General features: G+C 51.3%; 1 protein-coding gene and 1 long non-coding RNA gene across 3 annotated transcripts; one reads left to right on the forward strand and one right to left on the reverse strand.

Moving 5' to 3' along the window:
• Nucleotides 1-1,705: 1,705 nt before the first annotated feature.
• KLRG2 (killer cell lectin like receptor G2) lies at nt 1,706-14,681 on the reverse strand. Its single transcript, XM_042973480.1, has 5 exons — nt 13,888-14,681; nt 8,489-8,590; nt 7,899-8,044; nt 3,850-3,953; nt 1,706-3,347 (listed from the first exon to the last, which is right to left on the reverse strand). The coding sequence occupies exons 1-5, from the start codon at nt 14,633-14,635 to the stop codon at nt 3,227-3,229; spliced, it is 1,221 nt and encodes a 406-aa protein (XP_042829414.1). The 5' UTR covers nt 14,636-14,681; the 3' UTR covers nt 1,706-3,226.
• LOC122235061 lies at nt 14,500-18,505 on the forward strand. Of its 2 annotated transcripts, none has more exons than XR_006213169.1 (3): nt 14,500-15,055; nt 17,567-17,647; nt 18,122-18,505. It is a non-coding gene; the product is annotated as an uncharacterized LOC122235061 (long non-coding RNA). The 2 variants fall into 2 exon arrangements; XR_006213170.1 differs by lacking the exon at nt 18,122-18,505 and adding an exon at nt 17,980-18,115.
• Nucleotides 18,506-20,127: the final 1,622 nt, after the last annotated feature.

Here is a 20,127-nt window from a genome sequence, read left to right on the forward strand (position 1 = left end):
TGGGATTCTCTCTCTGCCTCTCTCCCGCTCACGTGCACGCTCTCTCTTTCTGTCTCTCTCAAAATTAATGGATATTAAAAAAATAAATGAATTCAGCGTATCCTGCCCACACAACCTTCCTCTCAGGTCCCCAGAGGAATGAAAACCTACGTCCAAAGACTCGTATCCCAGTGTTCACGGCAGCTGTATGGACAACGGGCAGACCCTGGAGACAGCCGTGCAGGGTGTCACCAACCCGAGTGCAGATAAACCCTGAGACAGCCCCTCGTGGACACGTGCAGGAACGCAAGTGTTTGAAAGCAACCACGAGAGGACGCGCTACACGCTTCTCTTTTCATATGAATTCCTAGAACCAGCTGGACCTACCTATAGAGACGGAACAGATGTGCCTGGGACTGGAGGTCAGGAAGGATTGGCGGCAAAGGGACACGAGAGAACTTTCTGGGGCCTGTGGAACAAATTCCGCATCTTGTCTGGCAGTGGTCACGTGGGAGCCTGCGTTTGTCCGAAAGCACTCTCGAGACAGGTGCATTTTCTTTCGGGCAAATTCTGTCTCCATAAAGCTGACTTAAAACACATTTACACATCTTTTTTTCCCCCGCTCCGGTGGTGAGATGGGCTCTTTCAGACAGGGTTTCCCAAAATATGATTTCTGGGCTTTGTGCATCAGCCTCACCAGGAAATCTGACCCACTGAGTCAGAATCTCAGGACTGGGCGGGGAGGAGTCACGGGCACCCCAGAGGCTGCCGGAGCCGCCCGTGCCAGAGGCCGGTGTCACGGCTCGGGGGACAAGCCACGTCTGGATTTCATGCAATAGCAGCTGGTGGTGCGTGGTGGGGAAAGCGACTAGAGAAATGACTCGAGAGGAATCCCAGGCCGACCAACCTGCCGCCTAACTTGCCAGCTTTTGTTCTGTACAAAGGGAAAGACAGGCTCTGAAGGCCAGGCTGGAACTTGTGAGAAGGGCCCCTGGCGAAGGAAGGAATTATGGGCTGTGAGAAAGGGGGGTCACGGGGCTCCCTTCCGAAGCCCGCCGCTCTCCAGCCAGGCTGTGCCTCAGAATCTTGGGGACATTTTCAAAAAGTCTAATTCCTCTTTTTTTTTTTTTAATTTATTGAGAGAAAGAGACTGCAGGGGAGGGGCAGAGAGATGGGGAGAGAGAGAATCCCAAGAAGGCTCCACGTGGTCAGCCCAGAGTCTGACGTGGGGCCCGAACCCACGAACCATGAGATCGTGACCCGCTTAACCGACTGAGCCACCCGGGTGCCCCGTCCAACTCCTCTTTTAATCATAGTAGTACATAAATACAGGGTCTTAAAAAAACAAACATGTGAATATGGCTTTAGTAACACTAAAAATCAAAAGAGATTGGTCCCTCTGTGACCTTATTTCTGCTCCTTGGAGACACTGAGAAGCTTTTTACTCTTAAGGGTACAGCTTGATGAATATTTACATGTGTGCCCCCCTGAGCCCGCCTAGACGAAGACCCAGACCGTTTCCAGCACCCTAGAATGTTTGCTAGGTGCCCCTTCTCGGTTCATATTTCCCCAGACAACCACTATTCTGACTTCAGTCACCACTGGTAAGTTTCAAGGCAACCACTCTAAATTATTTTTGTCATGGGGCGCCTGCGTGGCTCAGTCAGTTAAGCGTCAGGCTTCAGCTCAGGTCACCATCTCACGGTTCATGGGTTTGAGCCCCACATCCGGCTCTGTGCTGTCAGCACTGAGCCTGCTTTGGATCCTCTGTCCCCGTCTCTCTCTGCCCGCCTTCCCCGCTGGTTCTGTAAGTGAACGAACTTTAGAAAAATTGTTTTTGTCATTTCTTCTAGCATTTGTTTCCGTATTTCTAAATGATATACTAACACCGCTATTTCTGGGTCTGCCTGCTTTGGGCAGGAACTAGCAGCTTCTTAGGACGCTAGATCCCACGTTCACTCTTCTTGCCCTGCCTCACCAAGGGAAGCTACAACACTTGCCAATTTCCAGGCCCCGCCACCAAACCGCCACGCCCTGGGCACCTGTGCCCCCGCAGCCGCAGGCCCGAGGTAGCTGCGAGCCGGGCCCTCCGCCTTAAGCCGGCCCGACATGCCGGACTCAGGACGTCTGCGGAGAAGGACTTCGTGGTGTGAAAGCGGAACCTGTTACCAGGCTGCGGGGTTCAACTGGAGTTGGAATAAGCAAGCCAAGAGAAACCCCAGTGTTTCTAAGGACCCCCCCACTTTCCGCCGGTCGGCCCATCCGTGCCGTGCAAACCTCTGGTCTGAACGGACCCCTCAAGGCTTCTGACAGGAACCCGAATGCATGGCCTACCTCCAGAGAGGAAGGCCGGTCCGCACGGGACAGTCGCGTCGGATGTTCAGCGCCAAGATGCGACGCAGGTACAGCCTCCTGTCACTTGGAGAGAGGTCTATGCAGGCTGGAGACACTGAACCAGTCCTTCCGGCTCACCCTGTGGCCACTCCCTCGGCCCAAAGGCCCCTCACTGAACCCCAACACAGACCTCTTCAGGCCGGTGTCTCCACAATTCTAATTTCCTTTCTCACTGGGACCCCACTCTCTGTGGCTCGCGTGGCATCTCCGGCCCCGGGCGGGAGAGCTGCACCCTCCCTGCCTCGGGAGCCCCGCCAGCCCTGCGCCCACCCTCGCCAGCCCGGGAGGAAACCCTCTTCCCGCCTCCGGGGCGGGGCGGGGGGTGGGGTGCAGTTCGCATGTCCTGTCCTGCAGACACTGCTGGTGGGTGGTGTGCCCCCAAGTGCCCGGGGATGGCGCTTCCGGCGGCTGCCAAGTCCCCGGGCTCTGCGGGCCTGGGCGAGAACCGACGGGCAGCACCTGTGATCGTGAAGTCCTCCTGGTCCTTAAGACCGAAAGGGTGTGCACGTGTGACCAAACAGGTACAGGGGTAGGATGGGAAATGGCCATTTTAATGAGGGAGAAACCCAGGCTCCAAGATGCTAAGAAGCCATCCCAAGGTCACCAAACAAGTCCGCTTCGGGAGCCGGAGACTAAAATACACTCTGCCCGGGGCCACAGGAAACCTCCTTTCCCTTGGACGTGACCTGCTTGCACCAGAAGTCCAGTCCCGGGTTCGCTCAGGGAGGGCCCCTTGAGCACAGGGCAGGGACACCTGGAAGCCTGGGTCCAGGGGAGCGGCTACCCCAGCCGGCACCCTGGCCTCCACTGAGGGGCCACAGGCCCTGATGTCTCTGGATGGGCAGAACCCAAATCACTTGGTCCCCTTGGCACAGACCCAGGATCTTGGAGAGGCACAGTCCCAAGCCACAATCTTGCCTTCCTCCAGGCCCCCGCACTTGAGATCCTGCTGGTCCTCATCTTCCTCCGGGAGTCTGGGGAGGGTGAGAAGAGGGGCCGGGCTCAGGATGACGGGCTCTGCCGGCCGGTGCGCCTGATGCCAGGGCTGGCGTGGGGACTGCGTGACCACTGCACAGAGCCAGGAGAGTCTGCAAAGGGCTCTGGGGTTGGAATGAGGATGCCCCATAGCTTGAGAGAACCACCCACCGCCTCCGTGCAGTGCCCCTTATCTACCGAACAGGGTGACGCTCCTGCTCGGGTGGGTGCGCTAGGGGGCCCAATAAGGGATGGGGTGACTGGGGCTAAATGAAACCAGGCCCTGAGTGGGGCAGTGGGGGAGGGGTGTCTCCCAAGAGCTGCCCCAGGCTGGTGGTGGAGCAGGGGGCTGAAACTGGGAACGGAAGGAGGATCCAGATCAACAGTGGGGGAGGTGTCAGCGGAAAGGAAGGCCTCGACCCCTCTTCGGTGCCTGCCGTGATGTCATTCTGGTCACACTGGGGACAGAGAGGCCACCCACCCAGGCCCACGGTCACTTACAAATGGGGTGGTAGTGGAGCCCCATCAATCCAGTGCCAGCCCTGGGGGCCTCGCTGGGCCCCCACCCAGGAGTACTTGGTGACTGGGTATCTGCTCAGGAAGTCCTGAAGGAGAAAAGCAGCTGGTCACCCTTCTCCGACACTAGTAAGGCTCCTTCCCGGGAATTCTGCGCCCCACCCTGCCCCACCCCTGCCCCACCTCCTGCAGATTCCCAACTTACTGAGCCAGAGAAGTGACTCGGCTCAACCCGGCTCTCCCAGAACACCAGGAAGTGGAAAGCTGTATTGGATGCTCGAGGGTTGGCAGACACTGTGCTCAGGACTGGGGACCAGAAATGGGGGTGATCCCATCTCCGCTTCACGGGGAGAGAGGATGCGAATGCCAGTCCCCACCCAGCAACGCGAGATGGATAGTGAGCGGCCAGAGAGGCGGGGAGAAAGCTGGGAGACTCCAGAGTACATCCGGGGAGCAAACAGCCTGACTGTGCAGGAGGCGATCACAGGGCTGAGGCGGCCGCAGAGGGGGCCTGGGAGCAGATGGCCAGCAAGAGCGCACCTGTCAGCGAGAGCGTAATGTACCCTGCACCAGTTGGGTGCGATGTCATGACCATTTACAAAAAGAAGACAAGTACGAAGGCCACGGAGCGGTATGAGGAAAGTCAGCAGACAGGGTTACAGTGAATCAGACGTCAATTAGCTGCGCCATGATCACCGTCATGACAAAACACGTACACACACAAACACAGACACGCAAGGAACGATAAAAGCCGGGAGTGCGCTGGAGAGCTATTAGAGACCGTCTTTCTTTTTTTTTTAAAGTATTTGTCCTTGAGGTCATGTTGTTTTTGGCAACAGAGTGAACGAAAACATTGCATTAAAAATTTTTTAACTTGGAAAAAGATGTTTCAGTGCTGTAAGTCCCGGTGTGGGGCAGCGATGCTGGTGCATCTTCCAGAACATACTTCGGTGCCACCTTAACAGGAGCAGTGACATCCTTCCGACCACTTGGGTGAGTGATTGCACTTTGGAGGAAAACTCCAAGAACATAAAGGGGGAGGAAATGAACTTCTCCAAAGATAACACAGTGTTATTTGTAAAGAAAAAATGGAAACCACCCAATTGCTTAGTAATAAGGAAATAACTAGGCACGTTATGGGACATCAACACGATGGAAAATTACAATGCTGGTAACAATGACAAGTACGTAGAAAATGTAATGCCAGAAAATGTAAATATGAAAACACGCAAAGCAAAGAAGAGCAGAAGAGCAAAAATATGGCCTGGGGAAAGCATCATCCGTAGATTAAGTTCCAGAAACTTCTGAGTCACTTATGGTTCCAAAGAATTGCTGTGTATGAGGCCGCCGAAATCCCAGGGCCTCCACGGCCTTCAGCTGGTGCTTCTCCAACTTTGCCACCAATGCGGGAACATGGGGGAATATGACCCTCAGCAGAATTTCCTTGAAATCCCATATTTTCCATCTTAAAAGTGAGCTAAATTATCTGCTAAATTAGCCTTCAAACATCTTTTTTAAAAATTGTGAATAAAATACATACCAAGAAATTTAGCATTTTAACTATTTTTAAGGGTACGAGCTGCTGGCATTATGTCCATTCACACTGTTGTGCAACCACCGTCCATCCCCAGAACCTTCTCATCTTCCTCCATGGAAACTCCAGGCCCATTAAACACCTTCCTATCCCCCCACCTGCTTGAGTAGAGCACCACTCTACTTCCTGCCTTCATACATTTCAGCTTTCATATTCAAATGCTCCAATTAGTTAATCTTCATAATCTTACGATGGAGATTTTTTCATGGTTTTTTTTTCACGTTTCTGTAGTCAACTGTGGCTTCTTCCTCCCTCCACCCCACAAACACAGCCGTTCTTAAACCAATGGCGAGTGAGTCAGCTGACTGATGACACTTAAACTTTCTCCTTCTCCCTAACTGCGAGCAAAATCAGCTCTTGGGGAGGCTGAGACCCGCTGATCCAAGGGCTGTGTGTGTCACTGGCACCTTGGAATGTCCCCGGGTGTGTGTGTCCCAGCTCCTGGAGTCTGGCCTTTGCCAGCTCCCTCTGCCTGCCAACCCTCAGCTGCTCCTCCTCGCCCGGTGCCTCCTGAAGCTTCTGTCCTCGTGGAGAGCTCCACAGTCATCACATTCCAGATTTGAACAGCCCGGGACCCAAATCTTCACCCTTGTCTTCTTGCAAGGAGCTTATCCAGACTTCATGATATGTTTCCTATATACTTATGTTTCAAATAATTGATCTTTAAAAGAATTCTTGGGGTGCCTGGGTGGTGCATTCAGTTGAGTGTCCAACTTCATCTCAGGTCATGATCTCGTGGTCCATGAGTTTGAGCCCCGTGTCGGGCTCTGTGCTGGCAGCTCAGAGCCTGGAGCCGGCTTCGGATTCTGTGTCTCCCTCTCTCTCTGCCCCTCCCCCACTCATGCTCTGTCTCTCTCTGTCTCAGAAATAAACATTAAAAAAAATAATTTAAAAAATTAAAAAAAAATAAATGTTAAAAAAAGTTAAAAGAATTCTTTATCTGAAGCTTGCAATTTGGTGAAGTTCATCTCCCCCTTGGAGGACCCAGCAGCCACAGGGAAGTTTTTGCTCAGGGGGCTGAGGTCATTCTGAACTCAACCTGTCTGCTTAGAGGCTGGAGGGCAGGGACAGGCTTTCTGAGGACACTTGCTGTGCTCAGTGGGTCACTGCCCAGCTGGGTCCCCTCCCCAGCTCCAGCCACTCTCTAGGGACCCACCTCCATTCCCACCAGCCTCCATTTTGCAGACGCAACCAGGGGCCTGAGAATGTTCTTATCTGACAAATATAAGAACTCAGGTCTGACGCAGGCCCCCAACAAAAACGCTTAAATACTGACCTCCTGCTTACAGGGCTACTGTCCCTCTAGCATTTCCTCCTAATTACGTAGCACACATTATTCACAGAACATTTAGAAGATTAGAAAAAATTAAAACTTTAAAGAAGAAAAAAAAATCACTCGTAATCTTGCCCCCAGCGGTAACCACAATTAGGATATTACTATATGTATTTCCTTTCTGTTTTTCCTTTGTATATTTATTTTTACCATATTGAGATTTGATGGTTTTCAATCTACATTGTATCTTTCTCATTTCTCCATGTTTTCTGAAACGTCAGTGCTATTCCTGGTAATGAAATAACTCATGTTCACTGTAAAACATTTTCTCCAGCATGGTTTTCTGTCCATCTCCAGGGAACTCTCTGAGAGAAAGAAGGCAGGAACCACCTCCCCTGTTGTGCAGCACAGAACAGCTTTGTGTCAGGACTGGGCAGGAACAGTCCAAGAAAACAGAATGTTATGTATGTGGAACCTTAAGTAAAATATTAACAAGTCAAATCCAGAAGTATTTGAGGAAGAAAACATCACGGCTAAGTCAACTAGCACAAGAGGCCTGTACTGAAGTGAAGAGCCTGCTTGGGATTCTCTCTAAATAAATAATAAAATAAAAAATACAAAAACAAAAAGTAAAATAAATAAATAAAAACAGACGAACATGATTCACCACAGAGATTAAAGAGGAAACAACGGTATCATCTCGATACACACACAAAGAAGCATCCCATGAAATGAAACTCATTCATGTTTAGAACTCTTCAAAAAATGGGACTAGAAAGGAACTTCCTTAAATGCTAACATTTAAGGAATGGGCTGTTCTGGCTCATCATTGACTCCCCAGGGCCAAACACAGCGTAGGTGGTCAATAGATACTTATTAAATCACTGACCGAAGGAACCCTCACGGTGAAGGGCTTGGCACAGGCTGGACGGGAGCACGCCTGCGCCCGTGTTCCCGGCTCCACCTCTGCGTCTTAGAATGAAGAGTAGGTTGACGACCTTGGGAGCCCTGATGTCTGGTCCTCCCGCATGTAACTTTATTTCCCCAGGCCTAGGTGACTTTTTCTGCAATGCAGAGTTGGACTAGATCTTTGAGATTCCTTCCAGCGCTAGGAATGGGTGATCCGTAATGATACGTCCATCTTTCTGCCGCCCGCCTCCTTCTCACCTGGATGTGGCCCAGCAGGGGGAGGGTGGCATGGTGAGACGAGCAGAAGGCCTGGCTGGCCTCCCAGGCCCGAGCCTCGGCAGAGACGTAGTAGCAATGCTTCTCACACCACATCCAGCCCGGGGGGCACGGCTGGCAAGTGGCCCCTGCAAGCACAGAGACAGACCACTGTAAAGAGCTGAACGGATGCGCGGTAAAAAAAAATCAAAGTCTGGCCATGGCCTTGGCTGATGGGACAGATCCGGAGCATGGAAGTGGTAAGCCTTGGGAAGGGCAAGTGGGATGGGCAAGGACCCGGGCAGGCTGTAGAGTTTGTGCAATGGCCAAAGCCGCCCGAGGCGGGGGCTGTCAACCCACTACTCGTCAGAGCACAGGCTGTGTCCAGTGGGAGGAAGGAGCTCCTTTCCCTCTCTGTGCTCAACAAGCCCCATGTCTTCATGCTGCACCTGCCCGGGGCAGGGGTGTGTGTGTGTGTGTGTGTGTGTGTGTGTGTGTGTGTGTGTGTTTCTAATTCTCAGAAAGCTGCTGTCAGGACTACACACCCTGGTGGTGGCCAGAGGAGGAGAGGGGACCAGGAGGAGGCACCATACCTACTCTAGAAGCCAGGGCCACAATGGTGACCGCGGACACTGCCAGAAACACAGCCATGACCACTAGGGCCCAGCGCAGGGACTTCATGTACAGAGGCAGCCCTGGGGGAGGGGACAACCAGGAGAGACAGGTTAGAACCCAAGACTCGTACACGAGCATCACGCCTGCCTTAGCACCGCCCTCACCCTGGCCCAAGACACCACAGAAACCCACTCAATTTAGGTTAGAAAATTATTATTGGGGAGAAAAACACTAGAAGATGTTCTGCTTCTTTAAAAAATAGAAGACGTAAGAATCCATTCAAGGAGAACAACGATTGGCTGACAACCATCTGCTGAGCACAAACCGTGCACTGGACACAGGGCACGAATACCACCAGGGACAGGGCAAGACCCCTGCACTCATGGGGCTCAAGGTACCAGGAGATAAAGCTCCAAACGGGAGGGATGGGGGTTCAGCTTAAACATTGGCAGACCTGGCTTCCAGTCTTGGCTCTGTGGGTCCCCCAAGTGTTTTTGGTATGTTTTCCCACCTGCCTCTCCTATCTCTCCAGGCCACTGGAGGCCACTGGTGAGGCATCGTGCAGAGCGTGCTTTGCAGGCCATAGAGCAGGAGACAGATGTGAGTTGTCAGCAGCTCCCGTGAGCTGGACCCAGGGGACCAGATAACTAGAACGAGGCTGCAGAGGGGAAAGGAACTCCAGAGATAGGCAGGCAGAAGAGAGAGAACATATTTGAATCATCCCGCCCCGGTGATGGAGTAACCTGGGAGGCCAGGGGGGAAACGTGGGGAATAAAACACAGTAAATGGTTAATCGTGGCCTCAGACAGCTCACGGCGGCTTTCTACCCAGAAACATCTAAAGTAACTGAGCACTCCTGGGGCACCTGGGTGGCTCAGTTGGTTAAGTGTCTGACTTCGGCTCAGGTCATGATCTCAAGGTTCGTGAGTTCAAGCCCCGCGTTGGGTTCTGTGCTGACAGTGTGGCCTGCTTGGAATTCTCTCTCTCCCTCTCTCTCTCTGCCCCTCCCCCACCAAAATAAACAAATAAACTTTAAAATAAATAAATAAACGAGTAACGGAGTACTCCTGATTTTGAATTTGACCTCTGCCAGGACACAGAAGCATGAAATCAATTAATGTAAGAAGAGGCCTCTCCTCTCCCAGGCACTTGGCCTCAAGGGGCCATGGGACCCAGCCACATCTCGGGGATGAGGGTTGGGAAAGCTACATATTCAGTGTAAGGGTCCCAAGAATGCAAGTCATCGTATTTGTCAAAGCCTGAAACAGCAGAGGTAATTCTCCAGCAAATATTTTACTATTTTGAAACGACTAATGCCATTTTTAAAACCATATGCACAGGATACACGCCCCATATGAATGCACACGTGTGTATGGTACACACAACTTATACACAAAGAAAGTTGGGACACACTTCCAAGGTTTTTAAGAAAACATGTTTGCAATCATAATTCAACTTTAAAAGCAAAGGCACTTTTGAAATCTTTGACTTCCCTTTTCCATTAGGAAAAACACTTGCTTCAAAGACTGGAAAGGGAAGTATGTTACGGTGATCTGTGAAGAGTCACATTCCATCTATGACCTTTTAGGAATTTGTTCTTTTTTTTTTTTTAAACACATAATCCGCTTCTTAAAGGGATTTGACCCAAATTTTCATCAACTGATAAGTGGATAAACAAAATGCGGTATATCCATACAGCGCAATATTCAGCCATGAAAAGGTAGGAAATGCTGATGCAGGCTGCAACGTGGCTGAGCACTGAAAAGTTTATGCTCAGTGAAAGAAGCTTGTCGCATAAGGGCACATATTACGAGTCCATTTATGAAACGTCCAGAACAGGCAAAACCCACAGGGACAGAAAGTAGATCAGTGGTTGCTGGGGAGAGGCTGGGGGTGATGGCTAAAAGATAGAGCGTTTCCTTTTAGGGTATTGAAAAAATACATTTTTTAAGGTTATTTATTTATTTTGAGAGACAGACAGAGAGAAAAAGTGAGCGGGGGAGGGGCAGAGAGAGAGAGAGAGAGAGAGAGAGAGAGAATCCCAAGCAGGCTCTGCACTGCCAGTGTGGAGCCAGATGTGGGGCTCGAACTCACAAACAGCGAGATATGACCTAAGTCAAAATCAAGAGTCGGACGCTTACCTGACGGGAGTCACCCAGGCATCCCGAAAATATTCTAAAACCAACTGTAATGGTTGTGCACCTCTGTGAATATACTGAAGACCACTGGATTGTACACTTTACATGGATGGGTTTTATGGTATATGAATTATGACTCAATGAAGCTGTTACCAAAAAAAGTGATTTGAAAATGCTTGGAATAAAAAATACATACACATTGATAGTCTTAAAAGCAGAAAAGCCTGCAGAAGAAAAGGAGAACAAATCTACCAATCACCTCCGTCAATGTAACTCTTGTGACTGAACACTGAATTCAGCTCTGACCTTTCAGAAAAGAAATACAGCAGGTTACATAGTCTCACACACCTTCCACTCTGGGCTGCAGTGCTGACCTTGGGGATGGCCTCCCACAGAGCCAGGGTCCTCGCCAAATTTCCAGGCAGGAGTCCCACCTACCCCCTTTCAAAAACAATTCTTTGGGGTGCCTGGGTGGCTCAGTCGGTTAAGCGTCCGACTTTGGCTCAGGTCGTGATCTCGCGGTCCGTGGGTTCGAGCCCTGCGTCGGGCTCTGTGCTGACAGCTCAGAACCTGGAACCTGCTTCTGATTCTGTGTCTCCCTTTCTCTCTGACCCTCCCCCCATTCATGCTCTGTCTCTCTCTGTCTCAAAAATAAATAAATGTTAAAAACAAAAACAAGTATTATTATTTTTTAATTTATTTATTTTGAGAGAGAGAGAGAGAGAGATGGAGGGAGGAAGGGGCAGAGAAACAGTGAGAGAGAATCCCAAAGGTTCCACACCATCAGCACTCAGCCAAACTAGAGCTCCAGGCAGGGCTCAAACTCATGAACCAAGAGATCATGACCAAAGCTGAAATCAAGAGCCTGACACTTAACAGACTGAGCCACCCAGGCAGCCTGCTAGAGTCCCCTCTAAACTCGTCTTCTCCCTATTTCCAATTCTGGACCTGCTTAAATGGAATTCGCTCAGGGTCTGCAAACCTACCCAGTCCCACATGGCAATTATACACAGTCCTTCCCTCTGGCCCCATTCTCTAGCTTCCACCCAATTCTGTTTCCAAATCTTGGACTGACCATCTCTGATGTCACACCCTCTGTTTACTCTCTCACTTCGAACTCCGTCTTAACTTGCCATATTTCCTACCGGCAACTGAAACAGTCTGCTTCCTCCCTCCTAGCCAAATCTGGGTATCAGGGGGTGGAACCAGGTTTTGTGGGGCTTCAGGTTTATTCAATTTGCTCTCCCCTGCTTGCACACTGTTTCTCTCTCTCTCAACTGTAAATAAACATTAAAAAAAAATTTTTTTTTTAGAGGGGCGCCTGGGTGCTTCAGTTGGTTAGCGTCGACTTCAGCTCAGGTCATGATCTTGCAGTTCATGGGTTCCAGCCCCATGTCAGGCTCTGTGCTGACAGCTCAAAGCTTGGAGCCTGCTTCGGATTCTGTCTCCGTCTCTCTCTGCCCCTCCCCTGCTCCCACACTGTCTCTCTCTCTCTCTCTCTCTCTCTTTCTCCCTCTCAAATATAAACACTAAAAAAATTTATTCAATTTGGTGGGTGAGGGAAGGGGTCTTAAAAAATATAATAAAAGCCTCCAAACACAAAGTTTGGCATAGGACTCAGAGGGTTCCTGCCAGTGAGGCTCTGCTTTTGTGTCATCGCCTTCAGGTAAAATCTATCACAATTGCCCTGCTCCTCCCGCTGGGCAGGACCATGCTGGGGCATCACCCTCTCTGGGCCCCATTTCCTCCATGCCCCCAGCACTGGTGAGTACATTCTTCCTGCCCATCCCACCAAAATTATAACCACCTCTGGAGTTCCTAGGCTGCCCCACCATCTCCAAAAGACACCTTCTACCCCAGCCTCTGCTCCCATTCTCCGTTCCAGAAGGCTCCTGCCCCGACCCCTCCTGGCTCCGTCCCAGGCTGACCTGCAATTAAACTTTAGTCCTAGACTCTTATTAATCTGATCAAAAGCTATTGACTTTAAAAGACTCATTGTGGTAGACAGAATAATATTCCCCCCCAAAGATGCCCACTTCTTAATCCCTAGAACCTGTGAATATGTTAGGTTACATGGCAAAGGGGAATTAAGGTTTTAGACGGCATTAAGGCTGATCATCCGTTGACTTTAAGATGAGGAGACTCTCCTGGATTTTCTTGGTAGGCCCAACGTAATCACAAGGGTCCTTAGAAACAGAAGAGGGAGGCAGAAGGGCAGGAGAGTCCGAGAGGGCGGCAGCAGAAGGAATCAGCCACACATTGCTGGCCTTGAATATTCTGAGGGGTATGAACTAAGGAATGCAGAGTCTTCTAGCTACAAAAAGGCAAGGAAATGGAATCTCCCCCAGAGTCTCCAGGAAGGAACGCGGTGCTGCTGACACCTTGGCTTTAGACCAGTGAGCCCACATCAGACTTCTGACCTGCAGAACTGTAAGATAATAAATTTGTGTTGTTTCAAACTACTAAGTTTGTGGCAATTTGTTACAGCAGCGATAGAAAACACATCATCAGGCAGACAATGTGCTCACACCGAACTGCAAAAGCCGGGAACGATGTGCGTCCCTGAAGTCTACCCCCAACTGAGACATGGCAGAGACGGGCTTTGCGGCCTGTCTAGCTGGCCTGGTCTTCCTCTCACCTGGCTAAGGTTTTGGCATTTTGCCTGCTGGGCAGGTGGCTAGCCCTCCTGGCCTCTGTTCCTGAGCTTTCCAGCTAGAAGGTTGCCTCTGCCACCCCCAAACCCTACTCACCTTTCAGCGCTTAGTTCCAGGAAGCTTTCCCATGCCCCCAGGGTTCACCAACCACTCCCTCCCAGTTCCCAGTCCAGGGTTGTTTATATCTTTTCCAGGCTCCTTCTGGTTCCCTGACAAGAGAAGGGAGGCTGGGCCTGAGAGAGGAGCCAGAAGTCGGGAGTCCGGGGACCTGTGTTCCCATCCGGGTTGCCACCCCCGTCACGTGATCCTGGAAGACCTCCCCTGTCCCGGAATTCCTCCCTCCTCTACTTCTCCACACTAAGAGGGAGTGAGAAAGTTCTTGCGGTGGGACGGCGGAGTGGTGGTGGAAATAGTGGTTTTACTCTTTCATCGCAGACAGCTCAAGTACAACCACTAGCCCCGAACGTTATCGATCCCAGCTCGGCGGGGCAGGCCAGGCGGGGCCGGGGCAGCGGGGTGGTCGGCGGGGCGCCGGGAAAGCGGAGCGCTCCGGCTGCGTCGCCCCCTCCCCGGCCGCGCGCTTACCCATGATCTTTATGGCCCGGGGCAGCTTCTCGTCGCTGTCCGTCTCGGCGCGGGGCAGCGGCGCGTCCTCCTTCTCCAGCCCCAGCTCCCTGCAGCGGCCGCCGCACGTGGTGGGGGAGCCCGCGGGCTCCGCGCGCCCGTCGGCGGGGCTGGCCCGGCCCTCGGCGTCGAGGCCGCGCTCCGGCCGCGCTGGGGTCCGCGGCAGGAGCGGGTGGGTGGGGAAGGCGTGGCGGGAGGAGGCCGGGGACTCGGGCACCGGCACGGTGAGGAAGCGCGTGGAGGGCGCCGGCGAGGGCGCGCGGCTGCTCCCGGCCGCGCCCACGGACTTCACGCGCACGTCCACCTGCAGTTCCACCGGGGCCCAGGCGCCGGGCAGCTGCTCCCCCGACACCAGCTCGGCCCCCGGCGCCTCGCCGGCCCGGGGCCGCTCGGCCACGGAAGGGCCGGGCGACGGCGGCTCGGAGTCCGCGGACGTCTGGCGGCGGAAGGCGCCGTAGCCCAGGCTGGATGGCGGCAGCCGCGTGAGCGCCGGGCGGGCCGGGGGCTGCTGCTTCCCGCCGGCGAGGTCCTGGCCCGCGCCCGCCGCCTTCTTTACGGCTCGGACCAGATTCGGGCTGCTCTCGAGACTCTCAAGCCGTAGTTCGTCGGCGGGGACCTGCAGCTGCTCCGGCTCCGCGACCTGGCTCCCCAGGGGCTCCATTGGGAACTCGGCCTGGTCTCCTTCCGATGCCACCTGGGCCCGCTTCATCACCGACAGACATAGAGCGGAGCGCACCTGGGCCCAGGTAGGCACCTCCCCGGTTTGGATTGGTCCAGCCTGGACAATTGTTTTCAGGCCACGCCCCTCACCCGTGCCCCCGCCCACCCCAAGGGCCCCGCCGGGATTGGCTGTGGCTAGGATTCTATTGGCCACGCCCCTTAGGCTACCAGAGCCTCCTTCACCTGGCACCAGGAATGGAGAGGGGCAGTGGACCTAGCGGAGGGGTAACCCGGAAGGCAGAGCTGGGAACAGAGACATAAGGAAGAACCCAGAGCCACGCCTGACTCCTCCCTCTTCTTTGCACCCAGTCCCACGGCCCTCTGCCATTGCGCTGATTTTGAGGGTTACAGCTTTGGGCTGAGAGCGGTTGGCCAAGCCTGTGAGAGAGCCTGGGACTCAGATTAGCAGGTACAAAGGAAATTGGGCGGCCTGAGGAAAAGGAGCAGAGCTGGTTGTCCTGACCGTGTAGTGGGGGAAGGGGCACCACACCTGAGAGGACTCCGCCACAGCAAAAGTCCCCGGGACAGCTACTCTGAAGGCCTGACTCCTACTAGCTTAACTCGTTGAAAACTGAGGGGTGTATAAGCATGAATGTGTATTTTCCACGGGGAGAGAATCCTGGTCCCCAGTCAGCCTGGTGTGGTGCAATATGGGGTGCCCAAACCTGGCTAGTGATCTGAATACCATTTAAAAATACACATATTCCGGGCTGGGCTCCACCCACACTTACTGAATCTCCTAAGGTGATGAGGCCACTTTTAACAAGTGCCCCAAGGTAGCAATGACAGGTAAAATAGAAGCCACTCTGTTAAATCTGAATTTCAGAAAAATAAGAGTTAGGTTTTTAGTATAAGTGCACCCCAAGCACGGTGTGTCCTTCTATTTAAAAATTATTCATTATCTGAAATTAAAATTTAATCTGCCTCCCATATTTTTATTTGTTAAATCCGGCAACCTTACCCCAAGGGCTTCTACTGGATTGGTTTTAGGAGCAACATTTGGAAAGACCAGATACTTGTTACTCCTAGGGGAGAGGGGAGGAAGGAGAATGTGGAAGAGGGATTCTAGGAACAGATGTCCACCCCACCCCCCACCCCAGAAGACAAGTAATGGAGAGAAAAAGTCCAGTGGAAAGAAAGTGCTAGAAGAAAAAGTTACGTTTAGGGGCTCCTGGGTGGCTCAGAAGGTTAAGTGTCTAACTTTTGATGTTAGCTCAGGTCATGATTTCATGGTTCATGAGATTTGGCCCAGCACAGAGCCTGCTTGGGATTCTCTCTCTCTCTCTCTCTCTCTCTCTCTCTCTCTCTCTCTCTCTCTTTCTCTTTCTATCTCTCTCTCTGCCTCTCCCCCACTCACGACCTCAATCTCTCAAAATAAATTAACTTAAAAAAAAAAAGAATACATGTTATGTTTAATCCCTTCAAAAATCCAGACCATATATGTAATGTGGGGACATATCCATGCATGAAAATACATTTTAAAAGACGTGAAATGATACGCCCCAAAGTGATAATAGTAGATGCTGCTGTAGATAGTTTGGGGAGACAGTCTAAGAGACTTTAATCTTATCTGTAATGTTTCTACTTTCTAGAAAGAGAATGTATGCATATTCTTAAATAAAAATCCATTTTTACAAAGGTGGCATATTGTAAGGTTCTTTTAGAGCTGATGGAGATTACTATAAAAATTAAAATAATGCAGATGTATGTAAAATATTATTTTATTTTTGTAAATGTTTTTTATTTATTTTTGAGAGGAAGACAGACAGACAGAGTACTAGCAGGGGACAGACGGAGAGAGAGGGAGACACAGAATCTGAAGAAGGCTCCAGGCTCAGCTGTTAGCACAGAGCTCGGAGCCCGATGCGGGGCTCGAACTCGTGAACTGCGAGATCATGACCTGAGCCGAAGTCAGTGTTCAACTGACTGAGCCACCCAGGCACCCCAGAAGTATATAAAATATAAAGGAAAGGTCTCTCCCCTCTTTTTCCCCTCTCAGAGGTAGCCACTGTCCCTGCTGACATTAGTTGCTTATCCATTTTTGGAGTGACCTGGGGTAAGAGAGGAGCAACCTGACTTTGCTTTCCTGTTTACATATCTTTTCCTGGGATGATGATTATCAAATAGTTTATAACATCAAGCATCTCTAATGTCCCAGGTGTTTGGGCTCAGAGTCAATGTCAGTGAGGAAAACACAATGTGCTTACCATTTAGCCATGCTCCCTTGACCTTGTCGGGGATACCCCAAGGCCTGGCTCCTCTGGCCACAGCCCACTAAACTGGGCTAGGCTCCTGACTCAGAGGCACCCAGGGGCATCTAATCCATCTTGAATTTGAACCGGGGTTGGCACTGGCATCAACAGTGCCACAGGTGGAGCCACCACCGGCCGCAGGAAGTATGAGCAGGAAGCTGCAGGGACTGAAGATGTGGCCGTGGCCAGTCCCTCCCACCTGTTTTCTGGATTCTGTCTGCAGTCACACTTTCATTTCACAAACACTCGCCGAGCAGGGTCCCTAGCCTGCGGGTATACGGCTTTGGCGCATTCAGGGGAGCTGGTGCCGAGATGATCTCTTCCCCTTTAATCTCTTCCTTTCTACTGGTTCCTTCCCTCATCGGTAAACATGAGCAGGTTGTAAATGCCTCCTAGGACCCTGTCTCTTCCTCCAGCGAACACTCTTTATTTCCTCCTTGCACGACCAACTTTCCTTATCACTCACTTTCTCATTCCATCACATCCCAAGCCCTCCCTAAGCCACTGCAGTGTTTCTTCTCCCACGAGTCTGCCAAATTTTTCCTTGCCAAGGGCACCATACATCACCAACTCCTGCAGGTTTCTTCAGTGCTCGCTTTATCTCTCAGAAGCCGCACGTCTGTGGCTTTCCTAACACTGCACTCTGCTGGTTTTCCATCTGCTTCCAGAGACTCCTCACATTCCATTAGGTCACTGACTCTCCAGCTCTCCCTCCAGCCCAGATCTTTCTCCGGACCTTGACCACACAGGTAAGCTATGGGTTGAATTTGGTCTCTCCAGCGTGTCCCGCCCCAAATTCATTTGTTAAAGTCTTAGTCCCCAGAGCCCCATAACGTGACCTCATTTGGGATTAGGGTGGTTACTGTGATGAGGTCATTCTGGATTAGGCTGGTTCCCTAATCCCATATGACTGGTATCCTTCTATAAAAAAGGGGAGATTTGGACACAAACACACACACAGGGAGAACAGCGTGTGAACATGAAGCAGGGATCAGGGTGTCTACCAGCCAGGGAAGGCCAAAGATTGTTGGCAAACCACCAAAGCTAGAAGATTGGCCTAGAACAGATTCTCTTCCCACAGACCTCAGAAGGAACCAGCCCTGCCAAAGCCTCGACCTTGAACTTCTTGCCTCCACGACTATGAGAGAATACGTTTCTGTCCTTCTGGGAGAGAATACATTTCTGTCCTTCGAGCTTCTCAGTTTATTACTTTCTTACCGCAGGCAGCCACTGCAAACAAGTCACCGTCCAGGAGGCTGCCCGCCCTGTGGCAATGGCTCTCCAGGATGCAGGTGGTCTCTGTGCCCCACCCTTCGTCACAGCTAACAGTTGGGCCAATCGGATTCTCGGCAATTTCTCGGAATTTGGCACGGATCTGAGAGAGCCAGGGCTGGGAGGTGTCAGAGCTCCAGGAGGGCAGCTCCTGGAGGGAAGACCCACAAACTCCTCTTCAGGTCCCTGGAATTTCTCTGGTCCCAGCCCTTCCTAAAGCTTGCTTGTCTGTATCTGTGGATGTCATATGACCCTGGAGTATCTGTCCCTTACCTCCCTTTTTTAAATCTCGAGTTAGCATGTAGCGTTCACCACTCTAACTGTAAGTAGCAGAAAACCCCAATTTAGCCACCAGCTGTGTTAGGCCCTGTGGGCTCCCTTAGGGTGAGGCCCAGGCTTTGGAGCAGTCTCCGTTGTGCCTTCAATGTAGAGCCATGGGGGCTTTGTCATCAGGAGGCCATTTACGGGCCGCCTGGGTGACCCATGGGTTAAACGTCGTCCAACTCTTGATTTCAACTCAGGTCATGATCTCACGGTTCACGAGATTGAGCCCTGTGTCAGGTTCTGCGCTGACAGAGAGGAGCCTGCTTGGGATTCTCTCTCTCCCTCTCTCTTGGCCTCTCCTCGCGCTCTCTCTCAAAATAAATGAACATTAAAAAATAAATAGAATCTTTTTCTGCTTATAACAGCAATACATGCTTGTGATTTAAATTTAAATTTTACAGAAATTTAAATATTACAGAAATACATGCTATAGAAAGAAATTTCATGCCCCCCAGACATCTCGGTTATTAACATTTCAATATCTTGTCTTCTGGATTTTTTTCCATGCCTGTCTTACCTACGTTGTTATTATATGTGCATATATTTTATTTCCAAGACATTGCTATTAAATACATACCCATACATAATTCATTTAAGGAGTCTCCTGCTGGTGGACATTCGAGTTGTTTCCATGTGGACAGGCAGTCCTGTTTGAGCAAAATCAATGCAAAAGCTACAGTTATAATTCAGTGACATCCTCGTGCACTGTTTTTAAAAATCAAACCGATGTTATCTTCAGAGAGCTTCGTTAAAATGAAACTGCTGAGCCAAAGGGTGGTCACAGTTTTGTATTTGATGGACAGTGTCGAAAGTCCCCAAATTCTTCATAAGAAGCTGAACAAACAGTGGATGAGGGGTTGTTCCCCACAGCCTCCCCAGCACTTGATATGATCAATTTTCTTAGTCTTTATCAATCTGATGGGCAAAAATGTGAAACTTCAACTTGCATTTCTTTAGTTATGGGTGAACTTGACCATCTCTTCGTTTGTTAACTGCGTTACTGAGCAGTGTCCTTACCAGTCTCAGGGGCTGGGCACAGGGCCTCTAAGTCCAGTTCCAGGTCAGGGGCTGATTCCAGGAAGTGGCTCAGCAGGCACCCTTGTCACTCCTTCCTGCCCCCACACCATGGCGTTCACTGGCCCGGGAAGAGTGATGGTATCTGACCCACGTGAACAGGCCCAAGAGTTATAAAAGCATAAACCAAAGCACGGCTGGCTTCTCCTGGGGAGGAAGCAAACATGGCCACGCCAGGTTCTTGGCTGATGTCCTCTCCTCTGGCTTCCTGAGCCCTTCCAGGGTGTGTGGACACCCAGATGAGAGCAGGAGGGGTGGTTTCTGCACGGCCGGCTCCCTGGCACAGTCCCCCTTCAGCCCACATTCCACCTGCTCAGAGGCTCAGGGGCACCCAAGCCAGTGAGTAGCACTCCTGTCCCTCACTTGGGAACTGTCCTCCCAGCACTTCGGGGCTATCTCTGGTTAACAAGTTCACGTGTTTGTTTTGTCGTTCGATGTTTGTCTCTGGCCTTCTAGAAATCGTTGCCATGTCCCCAGAAGAGTATCTGGTATGTTCGTCTCTGGTTCTTGGCTGATGTCACCCCCAGTGGCTTAGGGTATATTATAAATTTGTTTGAAT

The sequence above is a fragment of the Panthera tigris genome, chromosome A2 (assembly GCF_018350195.1).
Source record: "Panthera tigris isolate Pti1 chromosome A2, P.tigris_Pti1_mat1.1, whole genome shotgun sequence".
Lineage (NCBI taxonomy): Eukaryota > Metazoa > Chordata > Mammalia > Carnivora > Felidae > Panthera > Panthera tigris.